Genomic DNA, 21,829 nt, shown 5'->3' on the forward strand with positions numbered 1-21,829 from the left:
GTAAGATTCAAGTATTGGAAAACATGAAATGCAGTAGTCAAGAAAGACACAAAGTGGCAGAGGGATAACATCACTGCTCAGTCATCATCCGATATTGTAAATCAATTAGAAGTGGGAGCAATGCCTCGACTGGTTGCACTGGAGTACTTTACTCATTAAATTATACACTTCTATTCAGACCACACTGCATTAAGAAGAATCTTACAGTCTAGATTTTTTTTTTCAAAGCTTTTCTTCACATAAACAGATTTTCAGCTCATTTTAACACCATGGACAAAACAGATCATTATCTACAGAGATGTTTAGCAGAAAATATGTGAAGAATCGTAACAGTTCAGTACTAAAATCTTATCTGGAATGTTCACAAGGGACAAGCAAAGGTCATAGCATATTCCTCCATATATAAAGCATTTCTGAGCGCAGGATTGCTGGAATAGTTTTCTATATTACAATTCAATGCACCACTATTATTTGTATCAGATCGGCTGAAGACATCTATGTTTATTGCTCTATACCCTATATTAACTAGAAAGTGAGTATGTTAAAGCCTAACTGAATATATAGAGGTAACTGCGATAGAAAGTACAATATCTCATAATCACATATCATGGTCATTAGAGCCCAGGAAGTTGGGTTCTGTGGAGCTGGTGTTTATGGGGTAAAATAAGAGAGTCATCTGTAGATATGTATGCTCCAATGTCAACGTTAAAGAAAAAGTCCTACTAATAAATATTGTATTCATCACATATTTAATAAAGAAAAATAATATAATTTGCTAATTATACACATTAAAACTGATCCATTGAAGATATGACATCTACTCAGTTGTGGAGCTGCCCACGGCACGGCTCCATCGACTGTATGGTGGACACGGCTGGATTCTGCATAATCGCCCCCTATTAAAATCAATAGGGGGTGGATATGCTATCTAGCTATACTGTGCAGCTCTGCAGCTGAGCAATCCTGGCTTGCAATGACACCAGGAACTGCTGATCGGCGGAGGTGGCCACCAACCAGGCATTGATGACATATCCTGAGGATAGATCTTCAGTGTTAAAGTCGCGGACAACCTCTTTAAACATTGGGTCAACTACTTTCATATCTTGGGATCTTTATTCTTTGATCTCCGAGATATTGCAATAGTATTAGACTCCCCTTCAGGCAATCAGTAACTGCCAAAGGGCATAAGCATTACGTGTGGAGCCTAGAGGCTCCAGTCGCCACAGAGGTACTGAACCTCAGCCAGAGGTGTGGTATCTCATTCCCAGGGAAAGAGGAGGTCACAAATCGGTGTACACAAAAACACAGATACACTCTTATTTAGCAACACTCCATTAGGCCATGGTTAGGGCCTAGTGCAAATAAGCTATCTCCTCCGGTAGAAGCCAGGTTTGAGGTGGAGTCTAGTTAGTGGGAGCACACTGTGGAACATTAGTCAGTCAGGAAGTAGGAGCAGAGGACTGAAGACCTGTGGTCTGGAGCTGCAGCAGCTCAGCCCAAGCACAGGAGAGAAGCGGTCCTAGAGACCACGGGAAGTGCCCCATACACCCGTGGTCTTGTTCCACAAACATCATACCAGAGTGGAGGGACTTGGCCACAGGAGGGGACAGGCCCTTCAACAAGTGGAGAATTACACTGTGTGCAGCATTATTAGGCAAGTTGTATTTTAAAGGATTTTTTTTATTATTCATCAACAACTATGTTCTCAATCAACCCAAAAGACTCATAAATATCAAAGATTAATATTTTTGGAAGTTGGAGTGTTTTTTTTTTTTAGATTTGTCTATCTTAGGAGGATATCTGTTTGTGCAAGTAGCTATTATTGTGCAGAATTATTAGGCAACTTAATAAAAAACAAATATATTCCCATCTCACTTGTTTATTTTCACCAGGTAAACCAATATAACTGCACAAAATTTAGAAATAAACATTTCTGACATGCAAAAACAAAACCCAAAAAAATTAGTGACCAATATAGCCACCTTTCTTTATGATGACACTCAGCAGCCGACCATCTATAGATTCTGTCAGTTGCTTGATCTGTTTATGATCAACATTGCATGCAGCAGCCACCACAGCCTCCAGACACTGTTCTGAGAGGTGTACTGTTTTCCCTCTCTGTAGATCTCACATTTTATGAGGGACCACAGGTTCTTTATGGGGTTCAGATCAGGTAAACAAGGGGGCCATGTCATTATTTTTTCATCTTTAGACCTTTACTGGCCAGCCACGCTGTGGAGTTGGATGCATGTGATGGAGCATTGTCCTGCATGAAAATCATGTTTTTCTTGAACAATACTGACTTCTTCCTGTACCACTGCTTCAAGAAGTTGTCTTCCAGAAACTGGCAGTAGATCTGGGAGTTGAGCTTCACTCCATCCTCAACCCAAAAAGGTCCCACAGGTTCATCTTTCATTATACCAGCCCATACGAGTACCCCACCTCCACCTTGCTGGCGTCTGAGTCGGAGTGGAGCTCTCTGCCTTTACTGATCCAGCCTCTGGCCCATCCATCTGACCCATCAAGAGTCACTCTCATTTTATCAGTCCAAAAAACCTTTGAAAAATCAGTCTTAGGATATTTCTTGGCTCAGTCTTGACATTTTATCTTATGTTTCTTGTTCAAAGGTGGTCGTTTTTCAGCCTTCCTTACCTTGGCCATGTCCCTGAGTAAGGCACACCTTGTGCTTTTTGATACTCCAGTAATGTTGCAGCTCTGAAATATGGCCAAACTGGTGTCAAATGGCATCTTGGCAGCTTCACGCTTGATTTTCCTCAATTCATGGGCAGTTATTTTGCGCCTTTTTTGCCCAACACGTTTCTTGTGACACTGTTGGCTATTTTTCATGAAACGTTTGATTGTTCGATGATCACGCTTTTAGGACTTTTCAGAGCCTGTCAAATCTCTCTTCTGACCCATTTTGCCAAAGGAAAGGAAGTTGCCTAATAATTAAGCACACCTTATATAGGGTGTTGATGTAATTACACCAAACCCCTCCTCATTATAGAGATACACATCACCTGATTTACTTAATTGGTAGTTGGCTCTCAAGCCTATACATCTTGGAGTAGGACAATATGTATAAAATGTATCATGTGATTGTACCGCCCCAGCAGCGGTCGAAACGCTCGGGTCCGAATGTCACTGCTCGTGGCTCGAGGGTCTCAGGACCTGGGGGCTAAGGGTCACACCCGAATGGAAAAGGGGGCGGCTATTTACAGGGGAAGATATGTAGTTCGTAACGCCACCTGTGGTGTGCGGTAATAGGGAGCACCGCCGCTGCCGTTGGGAGTACCCGGGGTGATGGAGTGGGGCAGCTGCAGTAGATGATGTTACATTCCACGCGTAGGGAAAGGACCCAGGACGCTGGATGGTGGGATGGATTGCAGGGGGAGGGCAGGCTCACTGGTAGCAGGGGTTAATCAGGTACTCACTCAGAAGGAAAGGAGACACTGACAACGTAGTAAACCAAATCTCTGGGTGCTGCTGCCCTCTTGGGGAGCGCGTCTGGGTCCCATCCCCTGCAGCACTGCCTGGTGGTCTGTGGCCTTCCTCCGGGCTTAGTATTTTAGAGTGTCCAAGTGGCCCGTCAGCTTGGAGCTTTCCGGGCCCCACTCCCTACTAAGAGTAGCAGAGGAGTTTGCTCTCAGGAGCTCACGCTTGGGATTTCAGTGGGCTGCTATGCTTTGAAAGCCCTATCCCCCTCATTGCACTAGTGACCTCGATCTCTGAGCTTTGTGGGAACAGTCCATATAGGCCCTGTCCTCCGCAGGTTAATTGCCGGGTTGCTTGAAGCTTCTCCCTGACCTAGAGTCCATGTACCCCAACGTGCCTTTGGTCCCAGCCCGACTATTGAACTGCGGCTGATGGCTAATCTCCAAGACTAGCCAAGCACCCAGTCCAAAACTCCCGCATCCGGGTCTCCGACTCCTCCGGGTCCAGACCACCGTCTGTGACCTAGTCTGCTTCTCCTCTGGGAGCTCCAACTCCCAGCTTCCTCCGAGCTCCTCACAGCTCGAGGGCTACCACTCAACTCCTCTCACTTTGCTCCCCTGGAGCAGACTAACTTGTCACTAGAGTTGAGCGCGGTTCGCGGTTCTCCAGTTCACGGTTCGAGTGATTTTGGGGGCTGTTCTAGATTGAACAAGAACTCGAGCTTTTTGCTAAAGCTCGATAGTTCTAGTTACATTCGAGAACGGTTCTAGCAGCAAAAAGCCAAGCTAATTACTAGCTGACTTTCCACTGTAATAGTGTAAGTGTAAGTTTTTTCCTTGTCTTCCTTTCCTAAGCGCGCGTGTGTAGTGGGGCGGGCCAATCCCAGACACACACAGCTAAGTGGACTTTTAGCCAGAGAAGCAACGGCATGTGTGATAGGATGTCAATGTCACATGTCCCTGCATTATAAAAACGGGTATCTGCCCGTCCGGACGCCATTATCTCTTCTGCGTCTGGGTGTCAGTCACCGCTGGCGTAGCTCCTGTCTCCGATACTGCTGTGTACGCTCTATACACAGCGCTATACAGAATAGGGATAGAGGTTTCTATTAGCCCTTGTAAGGGCTAATAACAGCAGGCTCAGAGCCATAGGTGACACTCAGATCTGTGGAAACAGATTTTAACAGCTACAGATAACAGCGTCTGTGTAGCTAAGGTCAGGGACTTCCTCGCTGCATTTAGGAGGGATAGAAACTGAGGCTTCCTTTCCTGTACACTGACCCACAACCCTGCCACTGTACCCTCCTGCCCTTTACACACTCAAGCTCATTATTACTAAGCCATTATACTAGCAAACACTGAGTAAACTTAGTGGCATCCTTAAAGTGGCTGTTGGACTTCCATTAGTGTCCCACTAGTGCAAATCTACTTGCAGCACCTCTGCATTGCACACTCAAGCTCATTGTTACTAAGCCATTATACTAGCAAACACTGAGTAAACTTAGTGGCATCCTAAAAGTGGCTGTTGGACTTCATTAGTGTCCCACTAGTGCAAATCTATTTGCAGCACCTCTGCATTGCACACTCAAACTCATTGTTACTAAGCCATTATACTAGCAAACACTTAGTAAACTTAGTGGCATCCTAAAAGTGGCTGTTGGACTTCCATTAGTGTCCCACTAGCGCAAATCTATTTGCAGCACCTCTGCATTGCACACTCAAACTCATTGTTACTAAGCCATTATACTAGCAAACTATGCTGCCAGTTTAAGGGCCGTAGTTGCATTGTCAGGGATAGTTATTGTTGTTTATTCTGCTGTTAATAAAGATAGACCACCGCTGCAATCTACACCACCTCTCAATTTTTACTACCACATTTTAAGTGCACAATCTTGTCACAATCAAAATAAGTGGCAAAATGACAGATGCTGGTGGAAAGGGGAAGAGGCGTGTTGGAAATGGAAAAAAAGGGTTTGTCCGTGGGGAAGGTGGCAAAGCTCCATTAACATCTCCTGAAGATAGACCATCTTCCAGCAAAAGTAAGATGTCTTCTACTTACCGTGGACAATCCGATGTGCTCCCTTTTTTACGGACACGAACAACTGGAACAAAGGTAGATGATGGCCAAAAAAAGAAAATGCTTGAATGGATCTCAAGTTGTCCAACAAGTGCCCTCTCCACCACCTCAACTACCGCATCCAAAAAACACCAGTCCTCTGAGTTGTCATCCCAATCCCACTTGCTTTCTCCCAGCTCTGAAGTCTCCATCCGCCCTGCACAGTATGGTGGAACTGAGATGGCTGAGTCTGCAGAGCTGTTCAGTCACACTATAGCCTGGGAATCAGAGGTCTGCTCCCAAGCTACAGTGAGTACAGACCAGGAAATGGTCTGCAGTGATGCCCAGAACCTTTGTGACTCTGATTCAGGCCGTGAGGACCAAGTTTCTGAGCATAATGTTGACCTTTATTCACAAACTGTAACACCTGTTGTTATAGACAATGAGGAACATACTGATAACGATGAGACGCAGATACCAGATTGGGATGACAACTTAAATATTGGTTCACGTCAGGAAGAGGCTCGGTCTGAGGGTGAGGGGAGTGCAAACACAACGCTTGATGAGGAAGTTCTAGATCCCACCTACTGTCAACCCACAGTCAGGCACTCGAGGAGGTCAACAGAGGCGGTGGAGGAGGATGCTACTGATGACGAAGTTACCTTGCGCCTTCCTGGACAGAGGAGTAGTACTGGTAGCACGTCTACAACTGCATCCTCAGCCACCACTCTGCCTCTGAGCACTAGTTGGGGGGGCTCAGCAGGCCGCATGCCCTCTAAGCTTTGCCTAGCCTGGACCTTTTTTGACATAGAAAAAGATCGCCCAAATCATGTGATATGTAAAATTTGTCGTGATTCTGTTAGTACAGGGCAAAACCTCAGGAGTTTGACAACTTCTTCCATGAATCGTCACATGAATAAATATCATATGTCCCAGTGGGAAGCTCACCGTGCTGCAATGCGGTCTAGCGGAGCGAACCATCCACCACCTGCCCCTTCAAGTGCATCCGCTCGCTCTTCATCTTCTAGGACTGTGGGGACAGCTGTCACACCTAGTTTTCCACGCACAACTTTCACCACTGTAACCGCAACAGGCAGTTTGCTTGGTAGCTCGTCATTTGGTTTGGAAGGGGAAACAAGTGCGTGTGTACAGCTCTCTCAAACATCGATAGCATCAACGTTGGATGAAGGCAACATCATGTCTACGCCTGCACTTTCTTCACAAACCAGCATTTTTTCACGGACACCCTACTCACCACCGTCTACACACAGCAGCCAGATCTCTGTCCCTCAGATGTGGACAAATAAAAGGCAATTTCCTGCGACCCATGACAAAGCTAAGAGGTTGACTTTATCCCTCTGTAAGCTCTTGGCTACCGAAATGCTGCCTTTCCGCCTGGTGGACACACAGGATTTTAGAGACCTTATGTCTGTCGCTGTGCCCCAGTACCAGATGCCCAGTCGCCACTACTTCTCTAAGAAAGGTGGGCCTGTGCTACACCAGCATGTCGCACACAACATCACCGCTTCCTTGAGAAACTCTGTGTGTGAACGGGTGCATTTCACCACCGATACTTGGACCAGTAAGCATGGACAGGGACGTTACATGTCACTGACTTGGCACTGGGTAACTATGGTGATAGATGGTGAAGGGTCACGCAGAAGGAATCATGCACCCCTCATTACTATGCTGGCAGCAGAGCGCAACAGCATCAGGCGGTCTTTAGATTGAAATGTCTTGGAAATAAGAGTCACCCAGTGGCTGAGTTGTGGGCAGCTCTGGAGACTGAGTTTAATAAATGGTTGTCTCCACTCAACCTGCAGCCTGGTAAGGCCGTGTGCGACAATGCTGCAAACCTGGGTGCGGCCCTTCGCCTGGGCAAGGTGACACACGTGCCTTGTATGGCTCACGTGTTGAACCTTGTTGTCCAGCAATTTTTAACACACTATCCCGGCCTAGATGGCCTTCTGAACAGGGCACGAAAACTGTCTGCTCACTTCCGCCGTTCAACCACCGCTGCTGAGCGACTTGCATCGCTCCAGAAGTCTTTCGGCCTGCCGGTTCATCGCCTGAAATGCAATGTGCCGACACGCTGGAATTCGACTCTCCACATGTTACAGCGACTGTGGCAGCACCATCGAGCCCTGGTGCAATACGTCATGACGTATAGCCTGGGCCAACGAGATGCAGAGGTGGAGCAGATCCCCCTGATGGAGTGGTCTCAAATCAAGGACCTATGCACGTTTCTGCACAGTTTCGACATGGCGACGAATATGTTTAGCGCTGACAATGCCATTATCAGCATGACAATTCCAGTCATTTACATGCTGGAGCACACGCTAAACACTATTCGGAGTCAGGGAGTGGGACAACAGGAAGGGGAGGAACTACAGGGGAAGGGGAGGAACTATGCGCAAGACACAACAACATCACCAAGGTCCAGACGTTCATCATCACCAACGTGGCAGGCATAGGACCATGGGGGACAGGGATCAACAAGGGCGCATGGTAGCAGGCAAAATGTTGAGGAAGGTGCAGGAGAACATGAAGAAATGGAGAACGAACTGTCCATGGACATGGAAGACTCAGCGGATGAGGGAGACCTTGGCCAAATTTCTGTTGAAAGAGGTTGGGGGGAGATGTCAGAGGAAGAAAGAACGGTTAGCACCTCTATGCCACAAACACAGCGTGGACTTGCTCCGCATGGCTGCACAAGACACATGAGCGCCTTCTTGCTGCACTACCTCCAACATGACCCTCGTATTGTCAAAATTAGAAGTGATGATGAGTACTGGCTTGCCACACTATTAGATCCCCGGTACAAGTCCAAATTTTGTGACATAATTCCAGCCATAAAAAGGGACGCACGTATGCAGGAGTATCAGCAGAAGCTGTTACTCGATCTTAGCTTGGCTTTTCCACCAAACAACCGTGGTGCAGGGAGTGAATCTCCCAGTTGTATCTTGACAAACATGGGACGGTCTCGTCATCTTCAACAGTCTACCCGTACCAGTAGCACCGTATCTAGTGCTGGTAACAGCAATTTTATTGAATCTTTTCAGAATTTTTTGAGACCATCCTTTGCAAGGCCACCAGAGACAACAAGTCTGACACATAGTCAACGGCTGGAGAGGATGATACAGGAGTATCTCCAAATGAACATCGATGCCTTGACTTTGCAAATGGAGCCTTGCTCATTTTGGGCTTCAAATCTTGAAAAATGGCCAGAGCTCTCCACTTACGCCTTGGAGATTTTGTCGTGTCCAGCTACCAGCGTTGTCTCTGAACGTGTCTTCAGTGCTGCTGGGTGTGTGCTGACAGATAAGCGCACGCATCTGTCTAGTGACAATGTGGACAGACTAACGTTCATCAAAATGAACAAGTCATGGATCCACAAGGAATTTACTACCCCTGTGTCATCCTGGGGAGAGTAAATGCTTGTGGATTTTGAATGTGCTTGATGCAAATCTACCTGTGAAGTGTACAACTGGGGCACAAGTGCTGCCACTGAAGGGGTGGGTGTGTGTGGGGCCCAATTTTTGGAAAAAACGGAGACTCCGCTTGGAGTAACCCTTGCTTGCTGTGTTTTTTAAGAGGAGCCAAGATGAACAAGTCATGGTTCAGCAAAGACTTTGCTACCTACCCCGGGGTCATCCTGGGGACGGTTAAGGATGGCGTATTTTTGAATGTGCTTGATGCAAATCTACCTGTGAAGTGTACAACTGGGGCACAAGTGCTGCCACTGAATGGGTGGGTGTGTGTGTGGCCCAATTTTTGGAAAAAAGGGAGACTCCGCTTGGAGTAACCCTTGCTTGCTGTGTTTTTTAAAAGGAGCCAAGATGAACAAGTCATGGTTCAGCAAAGACTTAGCTACCTACCCCGGGGTCATCTTGGGGACGGTTAAGGATGGCGTATTTTTGAATGTGCTTGATGCAAATCTACCTGTGAAGTGTACAACTGGGGCACAAGTGCTGCCACTGAAGGGGTGGGTGTGTGTGGCCCAATTTTTGGAAAAAAGGGAGACTCCGCTTAGAGTAAGCCTTGCTTACATTGTTTTTAAAAATGATCCAAGATGAACAGAGCTGGGATCAGGAAAGACTTAGCTACCTACCCCGGTGTCATCCTCGGGACGGTTCAGGATGGCGTATTTTTGAATGTGCTTGTTGCAAATCTACCTGTGAAGTGTACAACTGGGGCACAAGTGCTGCCACTGAAGGTAAAAATCGTTTATTTCTAATTAGCGATGTTGTTCCTCGTTGCTGTGGCAGCATACATCGCTGTGTGTGACACAGCAGGAGCGACGAACATCTCCTTACCTGCCTCCACCGCCAATACGGAAGGAAGGAGGTGGGCGAGATGTTTACGTCCCGCTCATCTCCGCCCCTCCGCTTCTATTGGCCGCCTGCTATGTGACGTTGCTGTGACACCGCACGACCCGCCCCCTTAGCAAGGAGGCGGGTCGCCGGCCAGAGAGACATCGCAGGACAGGTAAGTCCATGTGACGGGGGTAAGCGAGGTTGTGCGACACGGGCAGCGATATGCCCGTGTCGCTTAACCGACGGGGGTGGGTAACATCGCTTGCGATCTTGCTAGCGAGATCGCAGCGTGCAAAGCCCGCTTAATACTCTATGAGAGACAGAACTAGGCACAAATGATGCTCTCATAGGTTTGTATTTAAGAGTGACCTCCGATGCACTCCAGCAAACACCGGAGCTGCCAACCAGCTCACAAATCACAGGAGACCGACTGGAGTGGCTTTAATAGAAAGTGAAGCCGCCAGAGGGTGAGTATAAAGCCTGGTTTACACCTTACGATCTAGCATACGATATCGTATGCGATCGTAACTGCCCCCATCGTATGTGCAGCACGTTCAATTTGTTGGATGTGCCGCACAAACGATTAACCCCCGTCACACGTACTTACCCGTCCATATGACCTCGCTGTGGGCGTCGAACGTCCACTTCCTGGAGTGGGAGGGACGTTTGGCGTCACAGCGACGGAACGCGACAGCCGGCCAATAGAAGCAGAGGGGCGGAGCTGAGCGGGACATAAACATCCCGACCACCTCCTTCCTCCCGCATTGCTGGCCGGGAACTGCAGGACGCAGGTAAGATCTGTTCATTGTTCCCGGGGTGTCACACACTGCGATGTGTGCTACCCCTGGTACGATGAACAATCTGACGTTCAATTCTAGAGAAATGAATGATGTGCGTGCGATGAACGTTTTACCGTTCAATCGCAATCGCATGTACCTGTCACACACTGCAATGTACCTTACGATGCCGGATGTGCGTCACTTACGACGTGACCCCGCCGACACATTGTAAGATACATTGCAGCGTGTAAAGCGGGCTTAAGGCTGCTTTCACACATCCGGCTTGAGCTCTGCGGCTCAATCCGGCTGTGCAAGCTATGCAACGGATGCGGTGAACACACCGCATCCTTTGCATAAGTTTTTCCTTTGCGGCCAGTCCGGTTTTTGCCGCTTGTGGCATGCTACTGAGCATGCGCAGTGGCAAAAACCGCATGCGGCGGCCGGATGCGGTTATTGCCGCATCGCGCCGCATCCGGCTGCCATAGGCATGCATTGAAAAATGCGGCGCATCGGCCGAATGCGGCCGATGCGGTTTTTTTTTGCCGCACGAAAAAACGTGCCAGGCAACGTTCCATCCGGCTGCCGCATCGGCTAAATCTGCCGCATGCGGCAAAAACCGGACCGAACGGGAGCCCATGCGGCACAATGCGGCACTAATTAAAGTCTATGCAGAAAAAAACGTTTGCGATTTTCCTGCAAAGTGCCGGATTGTGCCGCATTGCAGAAACCGGAGGTGTGAAAGCAGCCTAAGACAGGTGTCAGGGAACTTGGACTTAAAGCAGCACTCTAGTGGTGAATTAAAAAACGCTGGAGTGGTGCTTTAAGATTCTATTTGTTTCCTTTGGTGCTAAATCTGTCTGTACATTTTAATGTTGCCTGACTACAAGACTATTTATTGCTTCCAACAATAACCATTATTATACTTTTGCCACTATAGTTTTTGTTTCGGCTATCCATAAAAAATTGAGTGCTTTAAAAGTAACATTTACTAAAGTTCTGGGGCCAATATCCTAACAAGACCCTAAACAAAGATGCAAAAAAGGGATGTTATGTAGGTTAATCAGTTTATTGCTTAGTTTTAACACATTTCACTGTTAGCAAGGACCTGATGTCAACAATTACATTTGGACAAAGACCGTTGTTAGGATAGGCTCTCTTCATCAGTCCATATACGAGCTGATGAGTGGAATGAACAGTCATTTGTGTGACCTTGTTGCTCCATTATCTAGAAAGAACTTGGGCAACAGACCCCTATTACAGGGATCCGCTGTGGTCTGGGGTCCCAGCAATAAGACATTTATCAACTCTGATAAATGTCATTCATGGAAAACCGTTTTAAGCAGTTGATGTGATTATTCACAATTGGACAAGGCAGTTTTTACATGATAAATATTGTGTCAGACGTAATATAAGAAGAAAAGATCATACTTTAGCTCATATACCAAGGTAAAGTTGAATTTTTTAGATACCATGTGAAAGTACAAATGACTAATAGCAAATGCTATTTTCTTTCCTCATATAAAAAGTAAAAAAATAAGATGGAAATATTAGTTGTTAGGTTTAAGGTATCTAATTATTGTGTCACTTTACAGAATTACAAAACAGTAAAGGGGTACTTTCCACATTGCGACATCACTACCGCAATATCGTCAGGGTCACGGTTGTTGTTACGCACATCCGGCGCCGGTAGCGACATCGCAATGTGTAAATCCTAGGAGCGACGATGAACGAACGTGAAACAGTCAAAAATTGCTGATGTGTCACGTCGTTCATTTTCATAATGTCGCTCCTGCTGCAGGTACGATGTTGTTTGCCGCTCCAGCGGTGTCACACATCGCTGTGTGTGAAGCCGCTGGAACGACAAACATCTCCTTACCTGCGTCCCGACGGCAATGCGGAAGGGAGAAGGTGGGCGGGATGTAACGTCCCGCTCATCTCCGCCCCTCCGCTTCTATTGGCCGGATGCTTAGTGACGTCGCAGTGATGCCGAACGCACCTCCCCTTGAAGGAGGGATTGTTCGGCAGTCACCGCGACGTCGCCGACCAGGTATGTGCGTGTGACGCTGCCGTAGCGATAATGTTCGCTACGGCAGCAATCACAAGATATTGCACGTGCGACGGGGGCGGGTGCTATCGCACTGGACATTACTAGCCAATGCTAGCGATGTCGTAACGTGCAAAGTACCCCTAAAACTGAACTTCCACATTTAGAGGTTCAACCAGTACACAATGCTCCCGACACAAATCCAGGCTCCTCTACTCCCAGTTAGCTACCCAAAAATCAGTAATAAATTATAGTACTTTTAACAGAAATATACTAAAGAAGCAGTCCTGTGAATATTTTTTTAATTAATTGAATTAATCTCTGCATGTGTGCAAGTAGTGGGAGTGTATTGATATACTCACCTACTGCCATTTTCTCAAGTATCCAGCGACGTTCAGCTCCTCTTTTCAGTGACATCTTCAGACTATCCGGCCCACTCCATGCTCTATGTGTTAGCCAGACATTTCTTTAACAATGAAATGTCTATAAAGCCTTGTTCTGACACTCCATAGACTTACATTGTAAAAGCCACTTCTCGGTCATGCAGAGCACAATGTGACCTCGCGATTCTGCAATGCGGTGATGTCACTGAGAAAAGGAGAAGAGTGGCGCTTGATACTGAAGAAGGCAGTGTTAGGTGAGTATACTGCCTCTAAACACTATACGATATACACAGACTGTATATACAGGTTTATTTAAAAAAAAAAAAAAAACCCTTAATGGGAATGTCTAACAGGTGGATTCATAGACAGAGAGATAGATAGATAGATAGATAGATAGATAGATAGAGGGATAGATTGATTATCTACCTATCATTTAATATTAAAACCACTGACAGATTAAGTGAATAACATTCGTTATCCTGTGGAAATTGCACATGTGAAAGAGTGGGTTACATCAGTCAATAAGTGAATAGTCAGCAGGAAAATAGGTAAGAGCAAGGATCTTAATGACTTTGATAATGGTCAAATTGTGTTAGACGACTGGGTCAGTCCATTTACAAAAGTGCTGACCTTGTGGGGTATTGCTGGAATGTAAAAGTGAACATAGAATAAAATCAAAATGAGCAAATACCCTGCAGTAAGTAAATAAATAAAATAAATAATAGTACATGTAAATAACATAGGGTGCTTAGTTGACACTAATTTGCTCAAAAGAGCATAAAAGTCTTCCCATTACAACAAGGTGTACCCAATCAGGATGGACCCTGACTTTTGTAGTTCACCTCTCTACATAACGACAGGCCTCAAAATTGATGGGGGCAGAGCAAGACTCTGACCTTGAAACACCTGTGTGCCGCCCCTGCAGCGGTCGAATTGCTCAGATCCGGGGGTGGTGATTACTCGTGGCTCGAGGGTCTCTGGACCCGGGGGCATGGGCCACACTCAAATGGAAAAGGGGGGTATTTACAGGGGATAGATATAGTTCGTAACGCCACCCGTGGTATACGGTAATTGGGAGTACCGCCGCTGTTGTTGGGAGTACCCGGGGTGATGGAGTGGGGCAACAAGATGACATTACCCTCCACGGGTAGGGGAAGACCCCGGGACTCTGGGTGGTGGAGTGGGATGCAGGGGAATGCAGGCTCGCTGGTAGCAGGGGTCAGTCGGGTACTCACTCAGCAATAACGCAGACAACAGGGTAAACCAAGTCTCTGACTGCCGCTGTCTCTTGAGGGGAGCTCGTCCGGGTCCCGTCACCTGCAGCACTGCCTGGTGGTCCGTGACCTGCCTCCTGGCACAAATTTAGAGTGTCCTTTGTGGCCCGTTAGCTTGAAGCTTTCCAGGCCCTGCTCCCCACTATGGCTAAGTAAGGGAGCCTGCTCTCAGGGGCTCACGCTTGGGATTTCAGTGGGCTGCTTGTTTGGAAAGCCCTATCCCCCTCGTTGCACTAGTGCCCCCGATCTCAGAGCTTCGTGGGAACAGTCCATAAAGGCGCTGTCCTTCGCAGGTTAATTGCCGGGTCGCCTGAAGCTTCCCCCAGACATAGGGTCCGTGTACCCCATCGTGCCTTCATCCTGGACCGGTGATTAGGCCCAGGCTGCTGACCGTCCTCCAAGACAGGTCCCAGGCACCTAGCCTCAATCCCCTGCGACCGGGGTCCGACTCCTCTAGGTCCAGACCACCGTCTGCGACCTAGTCTGCTTCTTCCCTGGGAGCTACAACTCCCAGCTTCCTCAGAACTCCTCACAGCTTGAGGGCTACCACTGAACTAACTTGACACCTCCCACCTCCCTGTCTGACCCCTAGGTGGGTGGCCCTATTCCTGCTTAAGCAGCCCACTGGTGTGCCTGACAGGTGTGGTGCGAGATGTATCTAGGATTTGCGAATGCTGGTGGAGGCAGTACTGCAGGATGGAGATCCAGAACCACGGGTGGTTGAATCCTGCACTAAGAGAAAGAGCGTGCAGAACCCTGTGACAACCTGAATAGTCCAGGGCATCACACCTGCACATGGAAAGCTATATAGATGCAATGCACAGCCCCAAAAAAGGGAGCAATGCCCCTATATGTTCAAAGTACAAAACATTGAAGCAAAATTGATGAAATGGGCTGGCATGTAAAAGCATTGAAGCACTGACACATGAAGGCCCACCAACAACGCCTTTGGCACTCTAGTCTAATTGATCCAGCCACAAGGGGAAGTTAGTATGGTCCGATCCTACAGAATTGTAGCAGAAATTGCAAAAAACGTTACTGGTGAATCTGATATTAAGGTGTAAGAGCACACAGTACATCGTAGTTTGCTGCTTATAGGAGTACACTGCTGCCAACTTGTCAGAGAGCCCATGAGACCCCTATTCCCCATTTAAAGGGACCACAACGTGCACATATGCAGCAGAACTGGACCATGAAGCAATGAAAAAAATATGGTTCTGACACCTTTCTATCAGATCATGTAATACTTGGCACTCATTAGGTGCTTTTGTTGAATTTATTTTAAATATCCAGAAATTAAACAGGCACATATGTTTTGGTCAGGCGACCTTCATCAGTGTGCAGACATGTTTAGTTATCACTGGAATCAGGATGATTGAGCGGTGTGTGCAGAGCACAGTATCCACCGGTGGTGTAATGGGCGCCCATTACATTGGTGGAAACGTTTATGCCTGTTTACTTTCTGAATATTTAAAATAAATTGAAGAAAATCACCTATTGAGTGCCAAGTATTACTTGATAAGACATATGGGTTTGGAACCTACTTGTGCACCACCCAGTCGGAATTGTTATCCCTATCTACCTTTCTATCAAAGTCACCAGTAACTCTTCTGTAGGATCGGAATGTCATTAAAGACTCATCAAATAGACTAGAATGCCAGTTACACTATTGCCAGGTCTTCGGCTGTCCTTTATACCACTCCTGCATACCTGAAGCACCCCACAAGACCTGCAGTTTCCTACATGCTCTGAGCCAGTTGTCTAGACACCACAATGTGATCCTTGACAAAGTCGCTCAGATCTTTATGCTTTCCTTTTTTTGTCCTAAATACTATATATGTACTTGGAAGAAAACATAATTCATCAGTCCAAGCCACTTTTTCCATTGCTGTTCTGATGCTTATGTGCTCATTGGAGTCACTTTCAACAGTGGACAGTGGTCTCCTGGGCACCCTGACCAGCCTGCAACTACTGTATGTAGCCCCATATGCTGCTCAGATTTTTACAGTTTTCAACAACTAACATTAGCTATGCGAGAAGACACTTAAAACATAAAACATCTCCTTATATAAAAGATTTATTCATATAAATGCAAAAAAATGTCCTCCAGTATGTGTCAGTTTCCTCTATGAAAAGTAAGGATCCCATTGTTTACACTCACTAAAACTCGCCCAAGCACAAAGTGACAGCGCCATTACTTTCCCTATACTGTAACATTATTTAGGATAAAGTATCTGGCTGGAGTTTTTAGTAATGGTTTTTGGACACTGAACATCAATCTGTGTAGCCTATATTCAGTATATGGTGGCATCACTTTTCTTGGCTCTTCCTTTTTAATAGTTCTGTGAGTCAGCATATAATCTCAGATCTCAAGAAATGTCAACATATAACACAGCAATATTGTGTTACAATGATTAGATGCCTCATTTTTGGCTTTGACTATATAATATGTAACTGACAACATATTGCATGACATATTTAACCAGACTAATAATCAGAAGGTTTGCTACATATAACCTCTAACATATTGCATTTCCATTGATTGTCTCACTTGTCTTATACCCAGCAAACCAGGCATGACATTCAGTACTCTCAGGGAACCAGCATTTAGATGGAAAATGGGTGAGCTAAAAATATCTATGAATGTATTAGATTATCTTGATACAGATGACAATGATATATGGGTTTACTGTAACCCCCCGTGCATAAAGTACGGCCAACAAAAGTAAAACTAAGAGAATATTGAATATGTTTTTCTGAGTAATGCTTTTGTGATCATACATTATACACGCTTGCAACAGCTCCGTTACCACCCAAAATGCAAAGGTCACATTCAAAGTATATTACTTATATCACTAAGTGGTGCAATAATGATATTAATAATAATTAGTGATGAGCGGGCACTACCATGCTCGGTACTCATAACGACTAGTGATGAGCAGGCACTACCATGCTCGGGTGCTTGATCCTCGTAACAAGCAGTTTGACACTCGGACGAGCATGACTCGAGTAACTGAGTATAATGCAAGTCAATGGCTAACTCTAGAATTTTTCCGGAAGATATCGCAGAAAAATGCTCAAATTCCCCAATGACTTCCATTATACTTGGGTAGTCAAGTCGCGCCCATCTGAGCGTCATACTGCTCATTACGAGTACTGAACACCGAGCATGGTAGTGCTTGCTCATCACTAGTCGCTACGAGTACAGAACACCCAAGCAAGGCAGTGCTCGCTCATCACTAATAATAATAAATAACATCACTAAAAATACTAAATAACACTGTTAAAACAATTATTTCTTGCACTCACATTCACTTGCAATGATACACTACTGTATTATGGTGTTAATTATGAATATATGACTATCCTAAGCAAATTTGTGATCAATAAAAGTGAAAAGATAGTGAAATGACTAACGTACACACGCCCCGCTCCATACCGGAGAAGAGTCTCCCAGCTGTGGTGATGGATCCATCGTAGTCTTCACCCTGACAAAAGTGACAGTTCCCACAGCCACACTGGACAAGCCCAGTCCTATCTCCAACAAAGAGAGCACCAAGAGGCTTCCAATGATTTGGCTACTGGTGCACATGCTTCTCCAGTCATCATTCCTTTCAGATTAACCAAAAAAGCCAAGTATTGACGCTCAACCTTCAGAGGAGTTTCTTGAATTTTCTGATCTGCTTATACGCAAACTTTTCTTACAAGGCATATTATTTGATGGTACATGATAAATCACGCTCCTTTTTACAAAGAAAGAAGAAAAACTCCTTGTGTCGAAGGTAAACTTCAGTGTGATAACACAAGTAATCGGACAATCATCAGATCAACCATCCAGTCTTCATTGTATGAGCAGTGGTTGTCCAGAGTGCTGAAGACTCCAATTCCCTCTATCGCCTTTCCGTGGATCAAGTTGCTGTCCAGAGTGCTGAACCTTCTCCTTTACTCTTCTGTTTTCCTTTGGCAATGAGACGCTGTCCAGAGTGCTAAACCATCCACTTCTCAGAGCAGCTTTTCCTCTATATAAGAAGCTCTCGTTCAGTCGCCTTCATTAAATTTCATGTCGACTACATCTATCATGTTCAACCTACACTGGAGTCACTGCTAGTTTGTCTCTTGTGTCACTATTGCAGACTGAGGTTTTATGTACCAGGCAGGGAGGGCTATTCCATTAGGTAAGATTAGGCACTGCCTAAGGCAGCATAAAGAGGTGGGTGTCTCCAGCAGGATGAGGAGACACAGGCAATTTAAAGAGCTGTTCCTCTTGGAATTGCAGAGCCTCTGTAATAGCAGCAGCAGGGGGCAGGAGATTTATCACCTCTGCCTTTATCAGACATTCGATGTGGAGATGGAAACTGTGCAGCTTGTGAGACGCTGTAGAAGTTCTTGGTTAATATAGCAGATCTTATAACAAACTATCTATAATGAATTGTATATTCCGAGGAACAGCCAGGCACATGATGAATGTTACATGAAATGTCTCGTGTATTGATCAGAAGAGCACATGGACAGCAGCTGATGACACAGCCCGGAAGCCTGAAATACAGTAAGGTTTAGGCTCCCGACTACAACGGTTATAATTAAACTGACTCTATGTGTTTGGAGTTGTAAGGAAGAATATACCACATTATACTGGGAATCACACAACTAACAGCTCCTTAATAGTTTTGGCTTTTGGAGAAATACCGTGAGATGTGATCATCATTATGACTGCAGGAAATTTTACATCTCTCACCGCTGTTTTGCACATCACTCAGTAAAAGAACTCTAAAATAAAGCCTTATATACCGCTCAATTCTATTGATAGCTCCTCTTCGTAATTATGCAAAATAAAAACGTGTCCAAAAGCGCTATAACAAAATATGATAAAGATTCCGATAGAGTAGGTGTATCAAATCGTATCATGATGTTAAAAAATTAAAAAGGATATTGCTTAATAATATACAATTTTTTTCTATATAGTATTCAAAAAAATCTTTCACTCTATAGAACATTTACTATTTTCCCGTTGTGACAATTCATTTTATAATTAGGATCATGTGATTATACATTGTACCAAGGCTTTCTATTTGGAAGACAATTAGCTGAGGATTTTTATGTACTGATATAAATTGTGTAATTTGTTAACAATAGAGTTGAGCGAGTACCTAACTATTCGTACTCGCTATACTCATAACGACCACTGTCTAATACTCGCATATTCATTCCAAATAGCATGTGCAATGCAAGTCAATGGGGAAAATGTGACGCCCTGGACCCCTAGGGTCACAGGTTACAACATCACCACATACACCCCCACACTAGAAAGGTACCATTAGTCAATCATAAAGACCTGATTGCCTCCCTCAGTGTTAGACAGGCACACCTGGTGGGCGGAGTCAGGCGGAAGACACGCCCCTGAGGAGTCTGCTGGCCTGAGGCAGAAAAACACAAAGAGTTCAGTTCACTTCAGTTGAGTGGAGTGGAGTGAAACAGTCAGGCAGGCAGATGGCAGTGGCCGTCTGCAGGAGACCACGAACACGACCAGCGGAACCATAAGGGACCGGGACAGGGTAGTGGCCCACCGGAACCAAACCGGGGAGCTAACAGGATACCGGAGCACCAGGCAGGGTACTCAGACCCCGAACTAGGCTATATGCCACCACCATAGTCGAATTAACTGATTGCGGTCTGGACCTCAGGGGTTCATTCCCACCAAAGTCCTGTTAGAAGGCAACAGCCCAACCCGTCCGGATAGTAGCCACCGCCAAAGGCCCGAGATCCAAAGGCCAGAGCCTGTGGGCAACAGGGGCTCCTCCGACATTTACAAGCCGGGGAGCGGACTACCAGTGCTCAGGCACAGTGGTCAAACTACAACATAGGTGCAGGAGAAAGGTGGACATTGCCAACCCGACTAGGAAGCTGCAGCCGGCTGCGGGCCCCGTTCATACCTTTGTTTGGTTTACCAAAGACTCTGTGTGGTTTAATCGTGAGTACACCAGTGCCCTCAGGCACCGCACCGTGCTGCACCGCAACCCTGCGCCCTGCACCCCGGCCCTCGCACCACCGGGCCCCGGGACCAACATCCCCTACCCACGGAGGGGTCAACACCTAGCTGCGCCACTACACCGCTCCCGGGAGTCCCCGTACCTTCACCGCAGCGGTGGTGTCCACCATCACCACAATCCGTGGGTGGCGTCACGAACAATCATCCCAAAACTAAATACCCGCATTCCCTCGTGTGCAACGCCAACCCCCTTGCAGAGCGACGTGACCCCGGGTCCGTGAGAGGCTCGAGCCACCACCCGTAGAACGTGAACATGGATCTGAGCGGCTTGGCGGCCGCAGCCGAGGCTGCGGGGCGGTACAAAAACCTCACAAAGTAATGAGTAACCCGAATGCCATACTATTCGTGTGAGTAGCAAATAGTGTGGCATTCGGGTTACACGTTACTTTGAGACTTTTCCCTATTGACTTGCATTTGACACGCTATTCGGAACGAAAATGCAAGTATTAGACAGTATTCGTTATGAGTATAGTGAGTATGAATAGTTAGGTACTCGCTCAACTTTAGTGTAAACCGAGCTCATCAATCAATGGAGTCCAAATCACTCAGAAAATCAAAGGAAAGCTTTGAATTCACTACAAATACAACTTGTATAAAATTTCTTTCTGTCTACTCATAGTGTGAATTGGCCTCCTATATTCTTATATTCAGTACAGACAAAGTGTGGGCATGCTGTTGATTAGCTAGCAGATTGTGTCCAAGGGGGATTTCCTCCCAGAAATGGATAAAGGCATCACTGAGCTCCAGAATAGTCTGTTGGGCTATTTGGCAGCATCAAATGCCCTGATACTGTAATACTTATTCTATGTTCTGAGGATTTCGATAGCGTAGGGCAATGACAATCAGAGACGAGTTCCGGGTACAAGATGTTTTATAGTATGTCACCACGGTAGAAACAGAACAAACACAACAATACAATAACACAGACAATACTTTCCGGAATGGACGCGCAGGGGATTCCCGGGACCACGCACCGGACTCCCCCAGGGAGACCACCGGAGCGAACCCCTATACAGGGACTGTCCGGCAATCTACCCCGGAAGGCCTAAATGCGCAGCGGCCGGGATAAGGAGCAAGCGGTAAAGTCAATGAGTGTCCGTACGGAAATGTTTGTCCAAAATGGTTACGAACCACAAAGAGAACCAGGCGGAGTGCTGACCAAAGATGGTAAACGGAATCCGGGCACAGCCTTGAGAGCCGGGTACAGTCCAGAATCAATCGGTAGGTAGTCTTCTTAGGGGAATCCAGAGGCAATCCGGAATAAGCAGCAAAACACAGCAGGAGCACACAGCAGGCAGTATACTCAGGCACTGGACTGGGCTGGGAGGCGGCCTTTTAAGCCGCTGGACAGGAAGTAGGGCAACAGAACGGTAACCTCCATGTTAACCGAGGGCAAGGGCAGTCAAAAGAGAACTGGAAAACCTGGAAACCTGACAGATACATACTGTTAGGTCCAGGCATTTGTTGGGCATTTTAGCTGATGACCAAAACACAATC

At 46.3% G+C, this 21,829-nt stretch overlaps 1 protein-coding gene across 3 annotated transcripts in view; it reads right to left on the reverse strand.

Annotated features, from left to right (window-relative positions):
• The window catches only part of TMEM196 (transmembrane protein 196), a 105,280-nt gene extending 86,700 nt beyond the window's left edge, over positions 1-18,580 (reverse strand). For 2 of the 3 annotated variants that reach the window (XM_075316724.1, XM_075316726.1), the window contains exon 1: positions 17,708-18,578. In XM_075316724.1, the coding sequence (XP_075172839.1) occupies positions 17,708-17,878 (171 nt within the window). In that variant the 5' untranslated portion in view covers positions 17,879-18,578. Of the gene's footprint in view, positions 1-17,707 lie in introns of all 3 variants that reach the window. The other variant, XM_075316725.1, reaches the window with a different exon arrangement.
• Positions 18,581-21,829: the final 3,249 nt, after the last annotated feature.

Source organism: Anomaloglossus baeobatrachus, chromosome 6 (genome assembly GCF_048569485.1).
Source record: "Anomaloglossus baeobatrachus isolate aAnoBae1 chromosome 6, aAnoBae1.hap1, whole genome shotgun sequence".
Classification (NCBI taxonomy): Eukaryota; Metazoa; Chordata; class Amphibia; order Anura; family Aromobatidae; genus Anomaloglossus; species Anomaloglossus baeobatrachus.